Source organism: Triticum urartu, chromosome 7A, assembly GCF_056163025.1.
Source record: "Triticum urartu cultivar PI428250 chromosome 7A, HENAU_Tu73, whole genome shotgun sequence".
NCBI classification, from domain to species: domain Eukaryota; kingdom Viridiplantae; phylum Streptophyta; class Magnoliopsida; order Poales; family Poaceae; genus Triticum; species Triticum urartu.
In genome coordinates, this window is record NC_141879.1 from 107,492,971 (window position 1) to 107,519,286 (window position 26,316).

At 43.5% G+C, this 26,316-nt stretch overlaps 1 protein-coding gene across 1 annotated transcript; it reads right to left on the reverse strand.

The window, feature by feature from the left end:
• Positions 1 to 1,650: 1,650 nt before the first annotated feature.
• On the reverse strand, positions 1,651 to 4,568 carry LOC147958336 (uncharacterized). The gene is made up of 2 exons (XM_087532098.1): positions 2,920 to 4,568; positions 1,651 to 2,062 (listed from the first exon to the last, which is right to left on the reverse strand). The coding sequence occupies exons 1-2, from the start codon at positions 4,566 to 4,568 to the stop codon at positions 1,651 to 1,653; spliced, it is 2,061 nt and encodes a 686-aa protein (XP_087388224.1).
• Between the last annotated feature and the right edge of the window lie 21,748 nt (positions 4,569 to 26,316).

Below are 26,316 nucleotides of genomic sequence, written 5' to 3' on the forward strand. Positions count from 1 at the left end.
ATATCTTTTCTCTTAATTTTGGTGACCATTCTTCCCACATCCAACTTACGAAATTCCATCTATAGGCAGATTTCTTGGCTTAGGTCATTTAATGACACTTCATGGTAAAAAGATTCAATACACGGGCCAATCAATTGTGTACATATCTACATGACATTTTTATATGTATATATAGAGATACAAATTAATAACCCATGAAATCAATAAATTTTACACACTTATCTTCCATCTCTCTCTCTCTCTCTCAAAATAATTTCGAGATTTCTACGTGATATACACAAACAGAGATGTTTTAAAATGGAAATAGGTTTTTTAAGTGCATGATGCATCGTCTAGCTATCATATGGGACCACGTGCATACTCATGCACTTATATGCCATGTTTCAGCCATGTTCATAAATGGCTTTTGCTTCGTAGTTTTAAACTTAGTTTTAATACTGTGTACAAGTTAATAAACTAGATTATAGAAAAGGCATCAATGATAACGGGCTTCACAACTGTATATTTTTTCTAGTGAAGGAAAAAGATTATGTTGGAAACGAATATTTTGGCAATGCAACTCGATGTATTGATCGGTGCATAGCGCACGTATATATGGAGTACAAGGTGGGCCACAACCTCAACTATACAATGACTAGGAGGTGGGCCGGACTATACAATATACATGCACAAACCATATATTCAACACCCCCCCCCCCCCCCCCCCCGCAGTCGAAGCGTCGCCGGAGACGCAAAGACTACTGGACCTGAACTCCTCAAAAACAGAAGTAGGCAGTCCTTTTGTCATAACATCGGCAAACTGTTGCGCCGTCGGGAGCAGGCTTGCAGTTAAGCATGCCGGCACGATCGAGAAGCTCATGGGCATAACGCTGCTGATGCAGAAAGAACCCATCTGGCCGGCGAACCACCTCAATGCCGAGGAAGTAGTGGAGGGGCCCCAAGTCCTTCAGGGCAAACTCATCGCGAAGACAAGCAGTAAGCCGCTGGAGAAGCACGACCGTGGAAGCCGTTAGGATGATGTCGTCGACGTAGAGCAACAAGTAGGCCGTGTCAACCCCGTGATGGTACACGAAGAGGGACGCGTCGGAGCGGGTCGATGTAAATCCGAGCGTTTGCAGGAAGGCAGCGATGCGCTGGTACCAGGCCCGAGGCGCCTGCTTCAACCCGTAAAGAGAACGGGAGAGCAAGCACACATGGTCCGGATGTGTGGCGTCGACGAAGCCGGTGGGCTGCTCACAGAACACCTGCTCGGCGAGGTGGCCGTGCAAGAAGGCGTTGGAGACGTCCAACTGATGCACGGGCCAAGCTCGAGAGATGGCCAGCTGAAGCACGGTGCGGATCGTGCCCGGTTTAACAACCGGACCAAAAGTGTCGGTGAAGTCCACGCCCGCACGTTGCCGAAAGCCTCGAATCACCCAGCGAGCTTTGTAGCGCTCGAGAGTCTCGTCGGGACGAGTCTTATGACAAAAGACCCACTTGCCCGTGATGATGTTGGCACGAGGTGGCCGAGGGACAAGCTGCCAGGTGCGGTTCCGTAAAAGCGCATCGAACTCTTCCTGCATCGCAGCGAGCCAATGAGGGTCCCGAAGGGCGGCTCGAGCTGACGATGGGAGAGGGGACGGCTCGGAGACGGAAGCGGCGAGAAGATACTCATCGCTGGTGTACCGCGTACTCGGGCGGAAGGTACCGGCCCGAGAGCGAGTCATCGGGCGGGGCAGCGAGTCCGAGGCGACAGGCGAGGACGAAGAAGAGCCCGCCGCCACGGATGCCGCGGGTGAGACCGCGGGTGAGGCCACTGCGGGCGAGGCCGCCGGCGAGGGCGTGGGGAAGGCGGCCGCGGGCGAGGCCGCCGGCGAGGGCGCGGGGGGCGCCGAGGAGGCCCGCGCCGATGGTGGCGCAGGGGGCATCGCAGGCGCCGGGAAGGGTGCAGCCCCTAAGGAAACCAGCCTGGGAGGAACTCAACCCGGGGCACGCGGGCACCCTCAAAGCCAGGAGGCGGCCCGAGAGAAGCGCCCGAGCAGCCGTCACCAGGAGCGGGCAAGGCCGCAACATCCGAAGGTACCTGCTGAAACGGAAAAACCATCTCATCAAAGTAAACGTGTCGGGAAGTGATGACCCGATGTGAGATAGGATCATAGCAGTAGTAGCCTTTGGTGTTGGGGGGATAGCCAAGAAAAATACAGGCCACGGACCATGGTGCGAGCTTATGAGAAGTAGTGGAAGCGATTCTAGGGTAGCACAAGCAACCGAAAATGCGAAGCTCGGTGTAGGAAGGTGGCGTGCCGAACAAAAGATGATGAGGAGCAAAATTCCCGCGAGTGCGACAGGGACGGATGTTGAGGAGTAGTGATGCGGTGGCGAGCGCGTCAGGCCAGAAACGTGGTGGCACGTTGGCGTGAAAGAGGAGGGTGCGAACACAGTCACTAAGAGTGCGAAGCACGCGCTCAGCGCGACCATTTTGTTGCAAAGTGTACAGGTAAGTGAGACGAAAAATCATGCCGTGTGTGGCGAGAAGGTTGTGGATTGCAAGATTATCGAACTCCTTACCGTTGTCTGTTTGCAACGCATGAATGGGGCGACCAAACTGCGTGGAGACATAGGAGTAGAATGCGGTGAGAGTGGCAACAGAATCCGACTTTCGCCGCAACGTGAAGGTCCACACATAGTGCGAAAAATCATCAAGGAGAACAAGATAATAGAGATAGCCCGTGTTACTTGCAACAGGAGAGGTCCAAACATCACTATGAATTAACTCAAATGGGTATGAAGCAACATGCGAGGAAGTGCTAAAGGGTAAGCGAGTATGTTTGCCGAGACGACAAGCATGACAAGTGTGATCGTCGATCTTATTACACGTGAATGAAAAACTATGAAGAATAACAAAGGGTGGCAGGGTTGGGATGACCAAGACGAGCATGCCAAAGGTCCACTCCAGCGGAAAGCGCCATGGGTGCAGCGACGGAGGATGTGGAGGAGTGGACCGGGTAGAGATCGTCGGGGCTGTCACATCGGTGGAGCACCATCCGGGTACGGGCATCCTTAACAGAAAAGCCAAACATGTCAAATTCAACGGTGACAGGATTTTCACGTGTAAGAGAACGAACATAAACAAGATCTTTAATGATGTCAGGTGAAACGAGTACGTTAGAAAGACGTAATGGAACGGAGTTAGAAGGAAAAGCAGCATGGCCGACATGAGTGATGGGCATGGAAGAATCGTCGCCCACAATAATGCGAGCAGCACTGTGAACAGGGTGAGCGGTAAGAAGGTTACCGGGGTTGGCGGCCATGTGAGCCGTGGCTCCGGTGTCCATGTACCAGTCGCCACCACCGGTGTACTGCTGTGGCGTGGGGGCGATGTGGAGGGCCGCTAGCAGCGCGGGGTCCCATGGTGCCGGCGGGAGGGCCGGGGCTGACGGTAGAGGCTGTGGCGGCAGTGCCACGAGCCCACCGGACGGAGGCAGCCCATAGGCCGCCGAGGAGCCGTAGAGCGGCACCGGCGGATACGCCTGAGGGGCTGCGTACAGAGCCTGATGAGGGGCCGGGCGGGCGCCAAAAACACCAGGGACGAGGCGCGCGGTATGGGCATGGAGTATGCGTGAACAACCCCCGTCCAGGGGTTCCGGCCGGCCTGCCAGGGCGACGGCGGGAGCTGGTGCTGCGGCTGGCGCGGCACCCCGCCATGGCAGCTGGCGGCTGCTGCTGCTTGCGGCCACCTCGGCCGTGATGCCCGCCCCGGCGCTGCTGCTACTCGGCGGGGGGCGGCGGAGGGGCTGCGGCGGCGCGAGATGTGGGAACCTGGGTAGCGGCTGCATGTGGAGGGGCCCTTGGGCGGGCCGCGGCGGGGGAGCAGGTGCGGTGGGCGGCGCAGCGCCGCGGGTTCCGGTGGTGAGAGCCGTATGGGTGGCTCGGGTGCGCGACATCCGCATCCTCTTCTCCTCCAGCTTCAGGTACGCGACGACCTTGGGGAAGGTCGGGTTGGTGATGAGAGGGATGTTGGAGGTGGCGTTCCCGAAGTCTTCGTTCAGGCCGGCGATGAGAGTGCTGAGGAGGAGCTCGTCGGAGACCTTCTCGCCGAGGTCACGGAGCTCGTCGACAAGCTTCTTGAGGCGCATGCAATAATCGTCGACCGACGAGTCAAGCTGCTGGCACTCAAAAAACTCACCGTGCAAGAAAACCTTGCGTTGGAGCGCGTTGTCGGTGAAGAGGTCGTTGAGCTTAGTCCAAATGGCGTGTGCGTCATCATCGGCGGAGACCACCGTGTGGAAGAGGTCCTTCGAGATGGTGGTGTAGATCCAGCAGATAAGAGTGGCGTCGATGGACGTCCACTCCTCATCGTCCTCCATGAAGCGGGAGTCCACGGAACCATTGCTGTGATCGCGGAGATTGTACTCACGGAACACAAGGGAGAAGTACGTCTTCCAGGCATAGTAGGTGCAGGTGAGTTGATCGGGGACGACGGGAACCCGAGCGAGGATATTGAGATCACGGATGACGACGGGATCGGGGCCGTCGAAGGGGTTGGTGCGGCGGCTGCGGGTGGTACCGGTGGAACTGGGGGAGGCCATGGCTGAGAGGGGAGGGCGGCGACGCGTGGTGAAGCGGCGCCGCGGGAGGGATGGCGGCGCGGCACGGGTGGCGGCGCTGCGGGTTGTGGGCGGAAGCGCGAGGCGGCGACGACACACAGGGGGGCGGCGGCGCGGCGGCGAGGAGACGCGGCGGCGGCGGCATGAGTTAGGGCTAGGATCGTAGGTATGATACCATGTTGGAAACGAATATTTTGGCAATGCAACTCGATGTATTGATTGGTGCATAGCGCACGTATATATGGAGTACAAGGTGGGCCACAACCTCAACTATACAATGATTAGGAGGTGGGCCGGACTATAAAATATACATGCACAAACCATATATTCAACAGATTAGAACGTACGAATATTAAGTTTCAGCCAATTATTACGCCAGATTGCTAACTGATAAAATCATAGGAGGTTAAATTCAAACCGTAGCATTGTGAAGCATGCCAACACCAAATCTACATCACTGGAGCAGGTAGTCCTGATAACTACAGTCGGGAAGTCGCTTGACGTTGCTTGAGATACCAGTGACAACAATTTGAAGCACAAACCTTCAACATGGAGAACAAGGCGAAGGCCAGGCAAGGAGACAACCTACCACGTTGATGATATAAGCTCCATACCATGACTTATCGACGAGAGTACCAGTGCCATAGTGGATCGATGTGGAAGCATTGTAGTTGATGACTCTCCCTCCCCCCTCCACCGTTATGGTAGATATAAATTGTCTTTTTTATTCAGTTTCAATTATTTTGCTCAATGGATTCTATCTTAAACATACATTCCTAACATAATAAAACTTTTTATTTCCTTATATTGAGCTGAAAAGGAGAAATAAATGGATTTCTAGTCAAATGCAGCAATTTGCAGAACTAGTCCGGGCTGCTTTTGTAACCGGATGGTGTTTTTGCAACAATCGAGGGTGTTGGTTCACTTTGTTCTTCCTTTTCGAAAACATACACAAGCAAAACGACTACTGGTTTCACGTCAACAAGGCATATATTTGGTTTTTCATTTTCCAATTTTGTTTAAATATATTGTATAATTTTTTGTTTTAGTTTACCATCTTCACTTCCTTTTTATTGCTGATTCCCTTTCTTCTTAGTTTTTTAATCATTTAATGTGTACCCTAAATAGGGCACTCCCTTTATGTTTTCTTCTTTATTGTATCTTTTCCACTTGCTGATTTGTTCGTTATTTTTGTGACGCATTCCTAAGGTAGTCCACAAACCTTTTATTATTGCTTCTAGTTTGTTGTCGAACAACCACATCAATATTTTTAAGATGGTGTGTGTGAAGTTATTTAATTAGTATTCAACATGGAAATTTGAAATATTTTAGCTCATCAAGAATACTTTTTCACAAGGACGGATAATTTAGTTTTGTTGGATAAACAAACCCCTCTGATCATGAAACATTTTTTGTCATATATAACTATTTTTATAAACTAGGGGAACCAAATGCATTTCCACCTCACTCTATCGTCTCACGCCTCTCTCCAAAGAAAGGTGCCTAGGATTCTTGGATAAGTGCCATCACCAGGTTCACTCTCCTCTAGGGGCCTTTCGGTGCCATTGAGGTGGGGGAACTCTTGTTGACATAATCGAATATTTTCTTTAGTAGAGTTATAAACAACTCAGATTTAATAGTATGTATGCTCTCAAATGAATCATGAAAATATGGTAATGCTATTGTCAAAATATGTCCCTGCATAAGTGTCGTGGAATTGTCATGGCAGATGTCCTAGTGTGAGGACTTAGTCGTGAGGCCAACGCATCTATGTGATAGCTTGAGAGGGGTTGAGCGGAATCGAGAGACGCAACACAAGACAAGGATTTAGACAGCTTCGGGCCTCTGGAGACATCATCCGGTAATAACCCTACCTGATGTTTGTGGCTAGGTCTCATTATCATCACGAGAGAGTCGCCGATAAACCAGCTCTTTGTGTCTAGCCCTTAAGATTCTTTCTTCCTACTTGTCCCTCTTTGGGGAGCCCTGCCCCTCCTTATATAAGTTAGAGGGTGGGTTACATGTGGAGTCCTATTAGGATTAGGACTAGTCTACCTTCTAATACAAACCGGATACAAATCCGGGTCTTAACTCCTTGTAGGTAAATATTGCTCACGCCTTTCCTCTTAAACCGGCCCACCATTACCATAAACCGGCCTTCTGGGCCTTGGGCCTTGTCATCCGTCTGTCCTGCCCGCCGGGTTACCAGTGACTCATAACGTTCAGACATGTTGCTTGTAAACCGTCTTGTCAGGGCGGATCGCCAGTGAATCGCCAAGTGTCAACTGGGTCTCAAGTAAATCGCCAAGCCCGGCCGGGTCATATTTCTGGCCGGGTCATACCGTGGGGTATATCCCCGACAATTAGTAAAAAAACATGACACATCTTGTTGATAAAATCAAGAAACATACAACTAAAGATAGCTTTTCCTGTTTTTTAGCACAACTTTTATGTTTTTGTCGAAGATTCTTACTTATTTTTGGTAAATTAGGTAAAGTGCCTAGAATTAGGGTTTCGACTTCGAAAATATGTTTGTGTTTTAACGTCACACTCCCATTGGTCTGTCCCATGGACGAGATCGCACACGCACACAGAAATGCCCTAACATGCTTCTAGCGACTGGAAGTTATTGGCTTGATTTTGTCGAGGCGAGTAGTTGGAGAGTTATTATACCAAAACCTAGATCCGCTAAGGAAGAATGATGTTTTCTCAGTTGTAAATTGTTGTTACTGAACTCATTGAGACTCTATTATAGTATTAGTATTAGAGAAATAAAATAGCTATGAGCTTAAGACAAACCCCTAAATTAAGAAAATGGGCCCATGGATCTTCCCACTCCAAAAATTCTAGGCATACTCTCACCTAAAGAGGTGAGGATTGCACTTTACCGGGTCGGAGAAAACAAGTTATGTTGTACCTTGGGTTGGTTTGCAAACAGATTTTCCTCCATTATTCTTGGGCTTCTTAGGCATTTCTAGATCTAGGTTGCGCTTGTCGCAAATAAAAAAATTATAGTAGCTTCAATAGCATCTTTGCCTTCATAATGCATAAATCAATTTTTTTGTTCATTTTACAATGGTGATACGTTTTGTTGTCCCCAAAAACTACACAAGAATAAAGATAGTTCAAAAATAAAAAATTGTTGTATTATAAGTTATAACCATTACAAATAACCATTTTCCTGCATGTAACAATTGGTCCATATAAAATAAGAAGAATAAACATACGGTAACACTATTTATCCATATACCTAGATTTTTGTAAATTTGTCACTAGATTTTTGTTGGTGATACAAAAATGGACAATATAATTGTATATTGGTAAATATCTACATATACCTAATCCTAGGTAAAAGATGTCAATCATGCATAGTAGTAGTATGTGTGGTCCGGGGTCCTTTGATCTACACAAATTTGAAGTGTCACCATAGCATCATGCCTCCGGTCCATCTGCATCGATGTCATATCCTCACCGGTCGCTTCCTATGCTGAAGCACGACCCAAATAATATGATGGAGGAAGTGCGCAAGAGCAAGCAACACTACATGGCCACAGGGTGTGGAAGGATGCTGATGAGAGAGACACGAGATGTGAGGATAATGCTTATTGGGAAGCATGCTCGATAGGGGAAGAGGAGGTGGCAGCTCATGAATATTTGAGGGTGCACAATATTTTTTATCTACACGTGAACTTGTATGGGTTTTGACCCATCGACGAGTTTCTTCATCATTTAAAAGAGAAGCTTAAATACCATGGTGTAGAGCGAGGCCGGCGAGATGAGATTCCACCCATCAATGGCCAGCATCAGACTAAATTAACTGAAAGAGCATGGTCGCCCCATCTTTGGTTTTGGTAATTTATGACAATCCCTATGGACTAATGGTTGCTTTGAGATACTTGAAGGCTTTGTCCATAGGAAATTCTTGAAGATCATATGTTGGCTTGAAGGCAGATTATTGATGACCAGGTGTTATTCAAGGAGTTATCCAAAGAATGGTCATGTGAGAGTTGAGCCTATTGAAAGCATGTCTTGAAGAAGAAGATTATCTGAACACTCATGTTTACCTTCAAGACATCATCCATGGACAGTGAGAAGAAAAGGTTCAAGGTTGAGTTGTGCAAGTTCAATAGGAGCATCACGATGAGATCACATCCTTGAATCTTGCCATCCATTCTGGTGATAATGGACAAGTGAATATATGCCTATGAGATTATCTCCCATAGTGGTGTATGGGGAAGGAATTTACTAGTCTTCATCCAGCCAACACAATCAATAAAGGTGATTCAACTTGAGGAGGTCAAGATTGTCATCATCTAGCCAAGGTATTACCTTGATAGATTTTCTATCTTACTGTTCTCCTGGTGTTAGCTCAGAGACCGGGATATAGGATCAATAGCCGTAATATCAAGGTGGGATCTCGAGTGAGTAAATTAATCGTATTGTTTGTAGAGAACTCAAACTTTGCATCCTTGGCATCATATTTCTTGGTTCTTGTTTGGCTTTCTATTTGTGAGTCTTAGAACCTGTGGTTATCTTCATGACAAGATCAAGTTCATCGAAAATGGATTTTCCTATGCATCTTTACTTACATTTTTTATGTTGTTTTTGTTGGTTCTTCACTCATAGAGATTTCACACTTCTATATCATTTGTATTTCTCTAGTCGTTACCGTTCTATAAAGCTTGAGTTTGTCGAAATTAGAGTTCATTTGCAAAAGTTATGAAAGTTCTAATTTTACATGTTTTCTGTAGTCTTTACCTGGTCTAGTTATACTGCTCGTGCTAGTGGTTGTACCGCTCCTTGGAGTGGACAGAACTATGCACGGCTTGGCGGTTGTACCGTGTTCCTTGGTGGTTGTACCACTACTTTCTTGAGCGGTACTATCGAACCAACTACCGGTCCAACTACCGTCCAAGAAGTGATTCCCTTGGGTTTTGAAGCGGTGCTCAGGCGGTGGCCTAGCGGTTGTTCTAGTTATTTTCATAATAACCGATAAAACCGGGCAACCGGACGGTTCTACCACTTTGTTCGCCCTGGCCACCCCTGTAGCTAGGCCGCAACTCCAAGTTTCATGCCTGTACCGCTCCAGTGTATTCTACACTATAACAGTTAGATTTGTGGGGGCCTATTTAAGGGGGTCTTCTTCCCCAATGGTCCTCACATTTTGGAGCACACTTTCTCCTCCATTGTTGAACTCCAAAAGCTTTGCCTTCTCTCTACTCCTCCCTTGAATCTTGCATCTTTTTATGGAAAAGAGAGAGATGACCTGGATCTACATTTTCACCAATCCATATCTCCTCTAAGTGAGGGGAACCTTGTGGATCTAGATCTTGGAGTTCTTTGTGTTCTCCTCCTTTGTTATTCCTCTGATATTCCTCCATAGCATTAGTTGTTTGGTGAGATTCGGGAGAGAAGGACTTGAGCACTCTATGTTATTGCCATTGCATTTGGTGCGTATGTTTGATTCGTGGGAGTGAAAGTTGAGAAGATGATTTTTACTCTTGGATGCTTGGGCGCCTGCGGTTGGTGTTGTTGCAAAGCTCAATCATTGTGGTGTAAAGCTTCGGGCAAGCTTCAGGAGCCTGATGTCTACTACACAACCTTCTTCTTGTAGATGTTGTTGGGCCTCCAAGTGCAGAGGTTTGTAGGACAGTAGCAAATTTCCCTCAAGTGGATGACCTAAGGTTTATCAATCCGTAGGAGGCATAGGATGAAGATGGTCTCTCTCAAGCAACCCTGCAACCAAATAACAAAGAGTCTCTTGTGTCCCCAACACACCCAATACAATGGTAAATTGTATAGGTGCACTAGTTCGGCGAATAGATGGTGATACAAGTGCAATATGGATAGTAGATAATAGCTTTTGTAATATGAAAATATAAAAACAGCAAGGTAACAAATGATAAAAGGGAGCGTAAACGGTATTGCAATGTGTTGAAACAAGGCCTAGGGTTCATACTTCCACTAGTGCAAGTCCTCTCAACAATAATATCAAAATTGGATCATATAACCATCCCTCAACATGCAACAAAGAGTCGCTCCAAAGTCAATAATAGCGGAGAACGAACGAATAGATTATGGTAGGGTACGAAACCACCTCAAAGTTATTCTTTCCAATAAATCCGTTGGGCTATTCCTATAAGTGTCACAAACAGCCCTAGAGCTCGTACTAGAATAACACCTTAAGACACAAATCAACCAAAACCCTAATGTCACTTAGATACTCCAATGTCACCTCAAGTATCCGTGGGTATGATTATACGATATGAATCACACAATCTCAGATTCATCTATTCAACCAACACAAAGGACCTCAAAGAGTGCCCCAAAGTTCTACCGGAGAATCACGATGAAAACGTGTGCCAACCCCTATGCATAGGTTCATGGGCGGACCCGCAAGTTGATCACCAAAACATACATCAAGTGAATCACGTGGTTTCCCATTGTCACCACAGATACGCACGACAAGACATACATCTAGTGTTCTCAAATCTTTAAAGACTCAATCCGATAAGATTACTTCAAGGGGAAAACTCAATCCATTACTAGAGAGTAGAGGGGGAGGAGAAACATAAGATCCAACTATAATAGAAAAGCTCGCGATACATCAAGATCGTGCCAATCAAGAACACGAGAGAGAGAGAGACCAAACACATAGCTACTGGTACATACCCTCAGCCCCGAGGGAGAACTACTCCCTCCTCGTCATGGAGAGCACCGGGATGATGAGGATGTCCAGCGGAGAGGGATGCCCTCTTCGGCAGGGTGCCGGAACGGGTCTAGATTGGCTTTTGGTGGCTACAGAGGCTTCTGGTGGCGGAACTCCCGATCTATTGTGCTCCCCGATGTTTTTAGGGTATATGGAGATATATAGGCGGAAGAAGTATGTCAGGGGGGCCACGAGGGGCCCATGAGGGTGGAGGGCGCGCCCAGGGGGGTGGGCGCGCCCCCCTACCTCGTGGCCTCCTCGAAGCTTCCCTTACGTGCACTTCAAGTCTTCTGGGCATCTTTCCTTCCGAAAATGAGTTCCGTGAAGTTTCAGGTCAATTGGACTCCGTTTGATTTTCCTTTTCTTCGAAACCCTAAAATAGGCAAAAAAACAGAAACTGGCACTGGGCTCTGGGTTAATAGGTTAGTCCAAAAAATGATATAAAAGTGTATAATAAAGCCCATAAACATCCAAAACAGTAGATAATATAGCATGGAGCAATCAAAAATTATAGATACGTTGGAGACGTATCAGCATCCCCAAGCTTAATTCCTGCTCGTCCTCGAGCAGGTAAATGATAAAAACAGAATTTTTGATGCGGAGTGCTACTTGGCATAATTTCAGTTTAATTCTTCTTAATTGTGGCATGAATATTCAGATCCATAAGATTCAAGACAAAAGTTTAATATTGACATAAAAACAATAATACTTCAAGCATACTAACTAAGCAATCATGTCTTCTCAAAATAACATGGCGAAGGAAAGCTATCCCTACAAAATCATATAGTCTGGCTATGCTCCATCTTCACCACACAAAATATTTAAATCATGCAGAACCCCGATGACAAGCCAAGCAATTGTTTCATACTTTTGACATTTTCAAAACTTTTTCGATCTTCACGCAATACATGATCGTGGGCCATGGATATAACACTATATGTGGAATAGAGTGGTGGTTGTGGAGAAGACAAAAAGAGGGGAAGATAGTCTCACATCAACTAGGCGTATCAACGGGCTATGGAGATGCCCATCAATAGATATCAATGTGAGTGAGTAGGGATTGCCATGCAACGGATGCACTAGAGCTATAAGTATATGAAATCTCAACAAAAGAAACTAAGTGGGTGTGCATCCAACTCGCTTGCTCACGAAGATCCAGGGCATTTTGAGGAAGCCCATCATTGGAATATACAATCCAAGTTCTATAATGAAAAATTCCCACCAGTATATGAAAGTGACAGAATGAGAGACTCTCTATCATGAAGATCATTGTGCTACTTTGAAGCACAAGTGTGGTAAAAGGATAGTAACATTGTTCCTTCTCTCTTTTTCTCTCATTTTTTTATTTTTTATTTTTTATTTGGGCCTTTTTTATGGCCTCTTTTTTTCTCTTTTTTTATTTGGGCTTCTTTGGCCTCTTTTATTTATTTTCGTCCAGAGTCTCATCCCGACTTGTGGGGGAATCATAGTCTCCATCATCCTTTCATCACTGCGACAATGCTCTAATAATGATTATCATCACACTTATATTTACTTACAACTCAAGAATTATAACTCGATTCTTAGAACAAGATATGACTCTATATGAATGCCTCCGGCGGTGTACCGGGATGTGCAATGACTCATGAGTGACATGTATGGAAGAATTATGAATGGTGGCTTTGCCACAAATACGATGTCAACTACATGATCATGCAAAGCAATATGACAATGATGAAGCGTGTCATAATAACGGAACGGTGGAAAGTTGCATGGAAATATATCTCGGAATGGCTATGAAAATGCCATAATAGGTAGGTATGGTGGCTGTTTTGAGGAAGGTATATGGTGGGTTTATGGTACCGGCGCAAGTTGCGCGGTACTAGAGAGGCTAGCAATGGTGGAGGGGTGAGAGTGTGTATAATCCATGGACTCAACATTAGTCATAAAGAACTCACATACTTATTGCAAAATGTATTAGTTATCGAAACAAAGTACTACGCGCATGCTCCTAGGGGGATAGATTGGTAGGAAAAGACCATCGCTCGTCCCCGACCGCCAGTCATAAGGAAGACAATCAATAAATAAATCATGCGCCGACTTCATCACATAACGGTTCACCATACATGCATGCTACGGGAATCACAAACTTCAACACAAGTATTTCTCAAATTCATAACCACTCAACTAGCATGACTCTAATATTATTACCTCCATATCTCAAAACAATCATCAAGCATCAAACTTCTCTTAGTATTCAAAACACTCATAAGAGAATTTTATTAATCTTGAATACCTAGCATATTAGGATTTTAAGCAAATTACCATGCTATTAAGACTCTCAAAATAATCTAAGTGAAGCATGAGAGTTCATTAATATCTATAAAAGAAAACCACCATCGTGCTCTAAAAAGATATAAGTGAAGCACTAGAGCAAACGACAAACTAGTCCGAAAGATATAAGTGAAGATCAATGAGTAGTTAAATAATTATTTAGCTATGTGAAGACTCTCTAACATTTAATAATTTCAGATCTTGGTATTTTATTCAAACAGAAATCAAAACAAAATAAAATGACATCTAAGAATAGCAAACATCATGTGAAGAAGCAAAAACTTAGGATCAACCGATACTAACCGATAGTTGTTGAAGAAGAAAGGTGGGATGCCAACCGGGGCATCCACAAGCTTAGACGCTTGAGACCTCTTGAAATATTATCTTGGGGTGCCTTGGGCATCCCCAAGCTTGAGCTTTTGTGTCTCCTTAATTCCTCTCATATCACGGTCTCCCTAAATCTCAAAAGCTTCATCCACACAAAACTCAACAAGGACTCGTGAGATAAGTTGGTATAAACCATTGCCAAAACCTTATCATAATCTACTGTAGCAAATCACTAAAATTATTATTCAAAATTGCATACTAAATGCCTCTGCATATTTAATAGTCCTATCCTCAAATAGAATCATTAAAGAAGCAAACATATGCAAACAATGCAAACATAACAGCAATCTGCCTAAACAGGATAGTCTATAAAGAATGCTGCAACATCCATACTTCCCTAGCTCCAAAAATTATGAAAGAAAATTCCCACTGTAGTAAATTTATCTGATCTTAATATGCAAAAGGTTTCAAAATTTTATCACATTCTTACTTTTCTAGGGAATTATTGCAACAGCGGTAAACTTTCTGTTTTCAAACAGCAACATGTATACTCGTAACATAGGCATAGTAAAGGCTATCAATGCCACTTTTATTGGAATAAAAGATGCAAAACATTGTCCTAAATAACAGAAAGCAAATCCTAACAAAATAAATTGATGCTCCAAGCAAAACACACATCATGTGGCGAATAAAAATATAGCTCTAAGTAAAGTTACCAATGAATGAAGACGAAAGAGGGGATGCCTTCCGGGGCATCGCCAAGCTTAGGCTCTTGGTTGTCCTTGAATATTACCATCGGGTGCCTTGGGAATCCCCAAGCTTAGGCTCTTACCACTCCTTGTTCCATAGTCCATCGAATCTTTACCCAAAACTTGAAAACTTCACAACACAAAACTTAAAGTAGAAAATCTCGTGAGCTCCGTTAGCGAAAGAAAACAAAAGACCACTTCAAGGTACTGTAATGAACTCATTCTTTATTTATATGGGTGTTATACCTACTGTATTCCAACTTCTCTATGGTTTATAAACTATTTTACTAGCCATAGATTCATCAAAATAAGCAAAAAAACACACGAAAAACAGAATCTGTCAAAAACCAGAACAGTCTGTAGTAATCTGTAACTAGCGCAAGATCTGGAACCGCAAAAATTCTAAAATAAATTGTTGGACGTGAGGAATTTATCTATTAATCATCTGCAAAAATAATTAACTAAATATCACTCTCCAAATAAAAATTAAATCAGTTCTCGTGAGCACTAAAGTTTCTGTTTTTTACAGCAAGTTCAACAAGACTTTCCCCAAGTCTTCCCAACGGTTCTACTTGGCACAAACACTAATTAAACACAAAAAACACAACAAAAACAAAGTCTAAATAATTTATTTATTACTAAACAGGAGCAAAAATCAAGGGTTAAAAATAAAGTTGGGTTGCCTCCCAACAAGCGCCATCGTTTAACGCCCCTAGCTAGGCATTACAAGCAAGAATAGATCTAGGTATTGCCATCTTTGGTAGGCAATCCATAAGTGGCTCTCATGATAGATTCATAGGGTAATTTTATTTTCTTTCTAGGGAAGTGTTCCATGCCCTTTTTTAATGGAAATTGGAATCTAATATTCCCTTCCTTCATATCAATAATTGCACCAACCGTTCTAAGGAAAGGTCTACCGAGAATAATAGGGCAAGAAGGATTGCAATCTATATCAAGAACAATAAAATCTACGGGCACATAATTCCTATTTGCAAAAATAAGAACATCATTAATTCTTCCCATAGGTTTATTAATAGTGGGGTCTGCAAGATGCAAGTTTAGAGAGCAATCATCAAAATTACGGAAATCTAGCAAATCACACAAAGTTTTGGGAATAGTAGAGACACTAGCACCCAAATCATACAAAGCATAAAACTCATGATCTTTAATTTTAATTTTAATAGTTGGTTCCCACTCATCATAAAGTTTTCTAGGGATAGAAACTTCCAATTCAAGTTTTTCTTCATAAGATTGCATCAAGGCATCAACGATATGTTTAGTAAACGCTTTATTTTGACTATAAGCGTTAGGAGAATTTAGCACGGATTGCAACAAGGAAATACAATCAATCAAAGAGCAATTTTCATAGTTAAATTCCTTGAAATCCATAATAGTGGGTTTAGCAACATCTAGGGTTTTAATTTCTTCAATCCCACTTTTATCAAATTTAGCATCAAGATCTAAATACTCCGAATTTTTAGAACGCCTTCTAGGTAAATGTGGATTATATTCAGTCCCATCATTATCAAGATTCATATTGCAAAACAAAGATTTAATAGGGGACACATCAATAACTTTTAGATCTTCGTCATTATTTTCATAGGAATCCGATTTAGCGGCCATCTTATTGACTAAGGTAGCTTGCATATCCGAAATTTCAGCAGTTAATTTTTCAAGACGAGCAATTTGGGATCTTATACCATCAAATTCTTTAGACATATCATCGAGCTCTTTATTCATATAACTCATAAAACCTTTTTGTTCCTTAAGCTCATTTCTAAAGAAATTATTAAGCTCAAATTGCAAAACCATAAATTTCCTGACGTTGTTTTCGATCTCCTCTAACCTTTTAAGGTGAAGATCACCAAATCTAGGAAGAGCCATCACGACAAACAAGCAATCCAACACACGAGCAAACAAAAAGCAAACAGGCAAAAAGAGGCAAATAGAGAGGGAGGATAGAGAGAGAGGGCGAATAAAACGGCAAGGGTGAAGTGGGGGAGAGGAAAACGAGAGGCAAATGGCAAATAATGTAATGTGGGAGATAGGGATTGTGATGGGTACTTGGTATGTTGACTTTTGCGCAGACTCCCCGGCAACGGCACCAGAAAAGAGCTTGATGTCTACTACACAACCTTCTTCTTGTAGACGTTATTGGGCCTCCAAGTGCAGAGGTTTGTAGGACAGTAGAAAATTTCCCTCAAGTGGATGACCTAAGGTTTATCAATCCGTAGGAGGCGTAGGATGAAGATGGTCTCTCTCAAGCAACCCTGCAACCAAATAACAAAGAGTCTCTTGTGTCCCCAACACACCCAATACAATGGTAAATTGTATAGGTTCACTAGTTCGGCGAAGAGATGGTGATACAAGTGCAATATGGATAATGGATAATAGTTTTTGTAATCTGAAAATATAAAAACAGCTAGGTAACAAATGCTAAAAGTGAGCGTAAACGGTATTGCAATGTGTTGAAACAAGGCCTAGGGTTCATACTTCCACTAGTGCAAGTCCTCTCAACAATAATATCATAACTGGATCACATAACCATCCCTCAACATGCAACAAAGAGTCACTCCAAAGTCACTAATAGCGGAGAACGAACGAAGAGATTATGGTAGGTACGAAACCACCACAAAATTATTCTTTCCAATCAATCCGTTGGGCTATTCCTATAAGTGTCACAAACAGCCCTAGAGTTCGTACTAGAATAACAACTTAAGACACAAATCAACCAAAACCCTAATGTCACCTAGATACTCCAATGTCACCTCAAGTATCCGTGGGTATGATTATACGATATGCATCACACAATCTCAGATTCATCTATTCAACCAACACAAAGGACCTCAAAGAGTGCCCCAAAGTTCTACCAGAGAATCACGATGAAAACGTGTGCCAACCCCTATGCATAGGTTCATGGGCGGAACCCGCAAGTTGATCACCAAAACATACATCAAGTGAATCACGTGATATCCCATTGTCAAAACAGATACGCACGTCAAGACATACATCAAGTGTTCTCAAATCTTTAAAGACTCAATCCAATAAGATTACTTCAAGGGGAAAACTCAATCCATTACAAGAGAGTAGAGGGGGAGGAGAAACATAAGATCCAACTATAATAGCAAAGCTCGTGATACATCAAGATCGTGCCAAATCAAGAACACGAGAGAGAGAGAGACCAAACACATAGCTACTGGTACATACCCTCAGCCCCGAGGGAGAACTACTCCCTCCTCATCATGGAGAGCACCGGGATGATGAAGATGGCCACTAGAGAGGGATGCCCCCTCCGACAGGGTGCCGAAACGGGTCTAGATTGGCTTTTGGTGGCTACGGAGGCTTCTGGTGGCGGAACTCCTGATATATTGTGCTCCCCGATGTTTTTAGGGTATATGGAGATATATAGCCGGAAGAAGTGCGTTAGGGGGGCCACGATGGCCCACGAGGGTGGAGGGCACGCCCAGGGGGGTGGGCGCGCCCCCTACCTCGTGGCCTCCTCGAAGCTTCCCTTACGTGCACTTCAAGTCTTCTGGGCTTCTTTCCTTCCAAAAATGAGTTCTGTGAAGTTTCAGGTTAATTGGACTCCGTTTGATTTTCCTTTTCTTTGAAACCCTAAAATAGGCATAAAACAGAAACTGGCACTGGCTCTGGGTTAATAGGTTAGTCCCAAAAATGATATAAAAGTGTATAATAAAGCCCATAAACATCCAAAACAGTAGATAATATAGCATGGAGCAATCAAAAATTATAGATATGTTGGAGACGTATCAGAGCCTCCAATTAATTTGTGGAGATTACCCCGGGCAATTTGTATGGGTTCGGTAACCGCCATCGAGCGTTTCCAATTGTACGGGTTTGGTGACTACTCTCAAGGGTCCCTTAGTGGAGTCACGACACCTTGCATTGTGTGAGTGCATGAGGAGAATACAGTGAGCCATTGTGGCGCTTGTGAGCATTGTGCATCCACGCCGCTCTAACGGAGATTAGCATCCACAAGGGTATGAACTTCAGGATACATCCTCGTCCCCGCTTGCCTCGGTTATCTGTTATACCCGAGCCCTTTACTTATGCACTTACTTTGATAGCATTCATGATTCAAGTTATATATCTTCCTATCACATAGTTGTTTATCTTGTTTACCATAAGTTGTTGGTGCACATAGTTGAGCCAAGTTTTATTTAGGTTTTGTGCTTGATAAATTAAATGCTAGTTTTATTTCGTATCTGTTCAAGCCTAAACCGTAATAGTTCTAAAATGGCTATTCACCCCCTCCCCTCTTGATGACATCCACGTCCTTTTAGTAATGCGGTAATTATGACCGCGTAGCTTCCATCACTCAATCTTTCTAGGAGGCACCATTTAAAAGAAGTAACTTACATAATAAGATAACGGTAAAAAAACAATAAATATATAGTTAAGTAAGAGAAAAAAAATAAATCTATAAATGTTTCTTTATTAAATCATATCTGAACACTTGCTTAATCACTATACATGACAGAAGCACCATGCATATCCAAAAATAGTGGAAGGACAGAAGAATATCTAGCTGGGGAAAATGACAAGGACGTAAAGAATGATTGAATATTTATTGCTTCCTTGGTCCAAAGCGCACGTTTTTTGGCATTGGTGATTGTGGACCGAACTTCTTCCTAGCATCTCCAACTCATTATCTCGACTAGCGATAGCTCCCGCATCTTCATCCGCGACTCCAACTCATTCTACTCAACTACATACCTATACTTCCAATATGTCCTTACATGTCTCCTTCTATTAATATTCTAATTAAAGACTCCCCATAAAATTTCTTGGTAATCAGAGAAATAAGAATTATCTGAGCCATCAATTCAATTTAGAATAGCGTAGTTGAACTTTAGGGGAATTGACTCAACTCACATGGTAAAAGGAATGAAATAAAAACACTATCCAATGTTTCTTTATGAAAAGACCGGTTCCCATAAATGCCCATAACTCCATATACCAATTTCTTCTTTTGGCCATCTCGTCCGTTTAGTTTATATTCTCCCATGTGTGCGTCCCAACCCAAGGCCTTGAGAGAAAAAAGAACGTGAATGACAACTTTTAAGTTGTTGTTTACATCTTGTTCGTAACATATATATTCTAGGCTTTTAGTGAATTCAACATTCACATCCAGTATACAACCATATTATGAAGAGTGGCAGAATCAAAGTACATTGGTCTGAACTCCATGGACAAATCCTAAGCCAAAGGCCTCGAAAATCCACTCCCTAACCATTCCTTTTTAAAGGGTCTCCCATTCTCGTGCCGCCGCCATCTGAGAAATTTAGGTCCCCTTGTCTCTGGCTGCCATCTTGGCGCTAAGAGGTGGCAGACCTCGGATCTCCAAGACTTCTATGTTCTTCGTTAATGGAAGTTTCATTTTCCTAGAATGTATCCTAATTTTGGCATAATTCTTCTTCTGATGACCGATTCAACCTTTGATCAAAAAGATAGACCTTGGTTCTATTTCATCTCTTCAACAAGTTTAGTAATAAGCATAACGGCCCTATTGTTCCAATGGAGAGAAGAACCTATAGATAGCTTTTTGGGAAATTTCCAAACGAACAATTTCAACAAAATCTTTCAATTTCTAATTTAATTATGTTCAACTTTATGTATTCCTCTATCCGTAGAGTACATTGAATGTACAGAAATGGCTATAACAGGGTTTCTGTTATTCGTATTAACTGCTACTCTAGGTGGAATGTTTTTATGTGGTCCTAACGATTTAATAACTATCTTTGTAGCTCCAGAATGTTTCATTTTATGTTCCTACCTATTGTCTGGATATACCAAGAGAGATCTACGGTCTAACGAGGCTACTATGGAATATTTACTCATGGGTGGGGTAGGCTGTTCTATTCTGGTTCATGGTTTCTCTTAGATGTATGGTTCATCTGGGGGGGGGGAGGTCAAGCTTCAAGAAATTGTGAACGGTCTTATCAATACACAAATGTATAACTCCCCGGGAATTTCAATTGCACTTATATCCATCACTATAGGACTTGGGTTTAAGCTCTCCCCAGCCCCTTTTCATCAATGGACTCCTGACGTCTATGAAGGAGTGTGGTTCGTTCAACAAATTCCTACCTCTATAGTGATCATCATAGTTTTGTGAGAATTAATTTTCTCTCGTTCTTTTGGCGGTGCCATGAGATTAGAGAGTTTTATGTCCACGTAGATCCAATTATTCGGACCTGATGTGTTATGTTGTTGTGTCAAGCGTTTTTGTTGGTCTGGCTCTTTGTGAATGTGAAATCGTTCATCGACACCATGGTGAAGATATAGTGATTTGACGGCTTGCAATTCTAGGGGATCATCCCCGGCCCAAGTACGTTCATCCATCAAGGCTTACCATCTTTCTAGATGGGCTACTCAAGGAATTTTGAAAAACCATTATTGGCAATGTTCATGTGGGTGAAAGAATGACAACATCGTGGCTCCAGTCTAATTGAAGCCTCTTTATCGAAGTCTTTGGAATATTTCTTCGAGCAAAAATTGATACCGCGAAGAAGGTGATTTCAAGAAATTTCATTGTAATTCTTAGTCATAGAAGTTACTTTGTATTTTCTTGGATTTTAGGTCAAAATGACTTTACCTGTAATTGTTATGAGTATGAATAAAGTTATAGGTGCACTAGTAGAAAAAGGGTCAAACGTGAAGCACATTAGTGCCGGTTTGAATTTGAGCCGGCACTAATGTGTACATTAGTGCCGGTTCCAACGGCTAGCCGGGCCGCTCTCATTAGTACCGGTTCATGGCAAACCTTTAGCACCGGTTCGTGCCACGAACCAGTACTAAAGTGAGTGGTGGCAGGATGTTGTCACTCCAGGGCCCCTCCAGCCCCTTTACTACCAGGTCGTATCACGAACCGGTACTAAAGGTCGTCCTACATAGACCCTTCGTCCACCCGAGCTCGCTCTGTTCTTCCCCTTTCCCCTCTCCTCTCTGTTCTTTTCCCTCTTCCTCTCAAGCTCATCACACATTTTGCCCAAGATTTGAAGGCCCCCGTCCATTCAAATGATCACAAAGGTTAGCAACTTTTTCCTTTCATCTCTCATTGCTAGATTAGCTCGTGAAATGCTTTATATAGTGATTGATTTTTGAGTTTAGTAATTTGGGAGGAATTATATATATGTGCTAGTATTTGATTTATATGCAATTTGAGGTCAAAAAAAACACTTAGTTTTCCATATGTAGGTGTGGTTTACTTAGTACCTTCTAAATCTCCGTCGTAACCACCGTCGATCGCTCGCAACGTCCCGTTGCCGGCACCACCTTGTGGTGAGCCTCTTGTTCATGAAGTTTTATATAAAAAATTGATGTTTGTGTGATTTGGATATATAGTTACTCATATAATTATCTTACCCATACGTTGTTTGTTATACATAGTGCCATGGTTTTGATATCCGTCCCCGTCGGCCCTCGTCCGGGTTATGATTCAGATGTGGTATATTCTCTTTTAAAACTATTCATTGCATTTCGTGTTTATGAAAATTATGCCCATCAAGTTGACATAGTTATTTGTATGTAGGAGGTAGTTGAACCGGAAATTCCAACCAACCCTATTGTCGAGAGGTTAAATTTAGTTGAAAGAGAAAACGAGGATTTGAAGGAAAAATTGAAAAGAATTGAGGGGGAGAAGATGGAATTGGAGTTGCATGTTGCCGATGTCGTCGATGATCACAAGATTAAGATGGAGAAAATGCGCTTGAAGATTAGAAAGATTAGAAAATATGCCATTCATAGTGAGGCTTGGTATCATTATGTTGTTGGATCAATTGTTACCTTAGTTGCGATCTTGATCGCATTTGTTGTTGCATTTAAATTCTTTAGCTAGAGAGTTATTTGTTTGTTGCATTTAAGTGTTGTATGATCTTTATCTATGAACTTTATGTATTGTATTAATTTGATGTTTTCGGTGCTGTGTATTGAAGATGAGCTGGCAATGGATGTACGATGACCGATGCTCTCCTGAGTTCATTAATGGCGTGCGTACTTTTCTGCTTGCAGCTGAGGCAAACAAGCGAGCGGATGGTTTAATGCATTGTCCATGTGCTGGCTGTAAGAATGGTCGCAATTACTCTACGTCAAGAACCATTCACGTCCACCTGTTTGAGTCCGGTTTCATGCCCCACTATAATGTTTGGACCAGGCATGGAGAAAGAGGGGTTATGATGGAAGACAATGAAGAAGAAGAGGACGACGACAGCTATCCTGGCCATGGGTTCCCTCAATACGATGATACAACAATGAGGGAAGAAGCTGAGCCGGTAATGCAGGAAGAAGCTGAGCCGGCAATGCGGGAAGAAGCTGAAGAAGAGGCATCGGATGAGCCCATTGATGATCTAGGTCGGGCCATTGCCGATGCAAAGAGAAACTGCGCAAGTGATTTGGAGAAGAAGAAGTTGCAGCACATGTTAGAGGATCACAAAAAATTGTTGTACCCGAATTGCGTAGGTGACAAGAAAAAGCTGGGCACCACACTGGAATTGCTGCAATGGAAGGCAGAGAATGGTGTATCTGACAAGGGATTCGGAAAGTTGCTGGTAATGATAAAGGATATGCTTCCAAAGGACAACGAATTGCCCGAGAGTACGTACGAAGCAAAGAAGGCTGTCTGCCCTCTAGGGTTAGAGGTGCAGAAGATACATGCGTGCCCTAATGAATGCATCCTCTACCGCAGTGAGTACGAGGATTTGAACGCTTGCCCGGTATATGCGGTGCATTGTGCTATAAGATCAGCCACGATGACCCTGGTGATGTCGAGGGCGAGCGCCCCAGGAAGAAGATTCCTACCAAGGTGATGTGGTATGCTCCTATAATACCACGGTTGAAACGTTTGTTCCAAAACAAAGAGCATGCCAAGGCGATGCGATGGCACAGAGAAGACCGTAAGAAAGACAGAAAGTTGAGAGTACCCGGTGACGGGTCGCAGTGGAGAAAAATTGAAAGAAAGTACGGGAAGGAGTTTGCAGATGACGCAGGGAACGTATGGTTTGGTCTAAGCGCATATGGCATTAATCCTTTTGGGGAGCAGAGCAGCAACCATAGCACCTGGCCTGTGACTCTATGTTTGTATAACCTTCCTCCTTGGTTGTGCATGAAGCGGAAGTTCATTATGATGCCAGTGCTCATCCAAGGCCCTAAGCAACCAGGCAATGACATTGATGTGTACCTAAGGCCATTAGTTGAAGAACTCTTACAACTGTGGAATGGAACAGGTGTACGTGCGTGGGATGAGCACATGGGGGAAGAATTTGACCTAAAGGCGTTGTTGTTCGTAACCATCAATGATTGGCCTGCTCTCACTAACCTTTCAGGACAGACAAACAAGGGATACCGCGCATGCACGCACTGTTTGGACGATACTGACAGTATATATTTGGCTAATTGTAAGAAGAATGTGTACCTGGGACATCGTCGACTTCTTCTGAGCAGGCATCCCGTAAGAAAGAAAGGCAAGCATTTCAAAGGTGAGGCGGATCACCGGATGAAGCCTCGCCACCGTACTGGTGCTGATGTACATGGTATGGTCAAGGATTTGAAGGTGGTCTTTGGAAAGGGTCCTGGTGGACAACCTGTTCCGAATGACGCTGACGGACACGCACCCATGTGGAAGAAGAAATCTATATTTTGGGACCTGCCCTATTGGAAAGACCTAGAGGTCCGCTCCGCAATCGATGTGATGCACGTGACGAAGAATCTTTGTGTGACCCTGCTTGGCTTCTTGGGCGTGTATGGGAAGACAAAAGATACACCTGAGGCACGGGAGGACCAGCAACGTATGCACGGAAAAGATGGCATACATCAGGGTCATGCAAGCTACGCTCTTACCAAAGAAGAGAAGGAAATCTTCTTTGAATACCTGCTTAGTATTAAGGTACCGTCTGTCTTCTCGTCGAATATAAAGGGAATAATAAACATGGCAGAGAAAAAGTTCCAGAACTTAAAGTCTCATGACTGCCACGTGATTATGACGCAACTGCTTCCGGTTGCATTGAGGGGGCTTCTACCGGAAAACGTTCGATTAGCCATTGTGAAGCTATGTGCATTTCTCAATGCAATCTCTCAGAAGGTAATCGATCCAGAAATCATACCAAGGTTAGAGAATGATTTGGTGCAATGTCTTGTCAGTTTCGAGTTGGTGTTCCCACCATCCTTCTTCAACATCATGACGCACGTCCTAGTTCACCTATGCGAAGAGATTAACATTTTGGGTCCTGTATTTCTACACAATATGTTCCCCTTTGAGAGGTTCATGGGAGTCTTAAAGAAATATGTTCATAACCGTGCTAGGCCAGAAGGAAGCATCTCCAAGGGTTATGAAAATGAGGAGGTCATTGAGTTTTGTATTGACTTTATTCCTGACCTTAAGCCGATTGGTGTTCCTGAATCGTGGCATAAAGGCAGACTGGATGGAAAAGGCACACTAGGAGGGGAACAAATAATATGTATGGACCGACATTCTCTCACTGAAGCACACTACACAGTTCTACAGAATTCCGCCTTGGTGGCTTCGTATATGGATGAACACAAGAATTTGCTACGCTCCAAAACCCGGAGCGGTCTGATGACTGGATTACACGTGAACAAACCAGGAGTTTCGCCAGCTGGTTGCAGACACGTACCATGCATGACACCTCTATTGAAGATGACCTGTACTTGTTGTCCCAGTTACCATCTTCGAATATAATGACTTTCAAAGGGTACGAGATAAATGGTAATACATTTTACACGATCGCCCAAGATAAGAAGAGCACCAACCAAAACAGTGGTTTCCGCTTTGATGCAGAAACCAAGACGGGAAAGGAAACATATTATGGTTATATACAGGACATATGGGAACTTGACTATCGACGTGGTTTGAAGGTCCCTTTGTTTCGGTGCAAATGGGTCAATATGACACGAGGCGGGGTAATGAAACACCCGTAGTACGGAATGACAACAGTGGATCTCAACAATCTTGCATATACAGACGAACCATTCGTCCTAGCCAATGATGTGGCACATGTTTTCTATGTGAAGGACATCTCTACCAAGCCAAGAAAAAGAAAAGATAAGGAAGCGAATGCATCGTACGATGAGCCAAAGCGGCACATAGTTCTTTCTGGGAAGAGAAACATCGTGGGAGTGGATGACAAGACAGACATGTCAGAAGATTATGAAAAGTTTGATGAAATTGCTCCATTCACAGTGAATATTGACCCGAGCATCTCGTTAAATGATGAAGATTTTCCATGGTTACGGCGCAAAGGGACACACGCGAAGAAAAAGTTTCACACCCAAAGATCTGGGATGTGATCGGCTTCACTATCATCACTTTCTTCTGTGTTTCACACCCAGGAGGGAATCTCTGTAATAGTTAGGGTAGTTATGTGTTTTGGCATTTGAAATGCGAAGAAATTTTATGTGCAAACAAATTCTATCATGCCTTTACTGATTTTTAAAGTTAAGTTATTCACAAACTAGTGATTCACACTAATTTCAAATAATTCAAAATTTAAACTATTCAAATTTCAAAACTATGGGCACTAAAAGAAAGTTTGTAATTTTTTGTACCTAAAGCAAAAATATTCACAAAGAAACTCTAAATACACAAAAAACAACT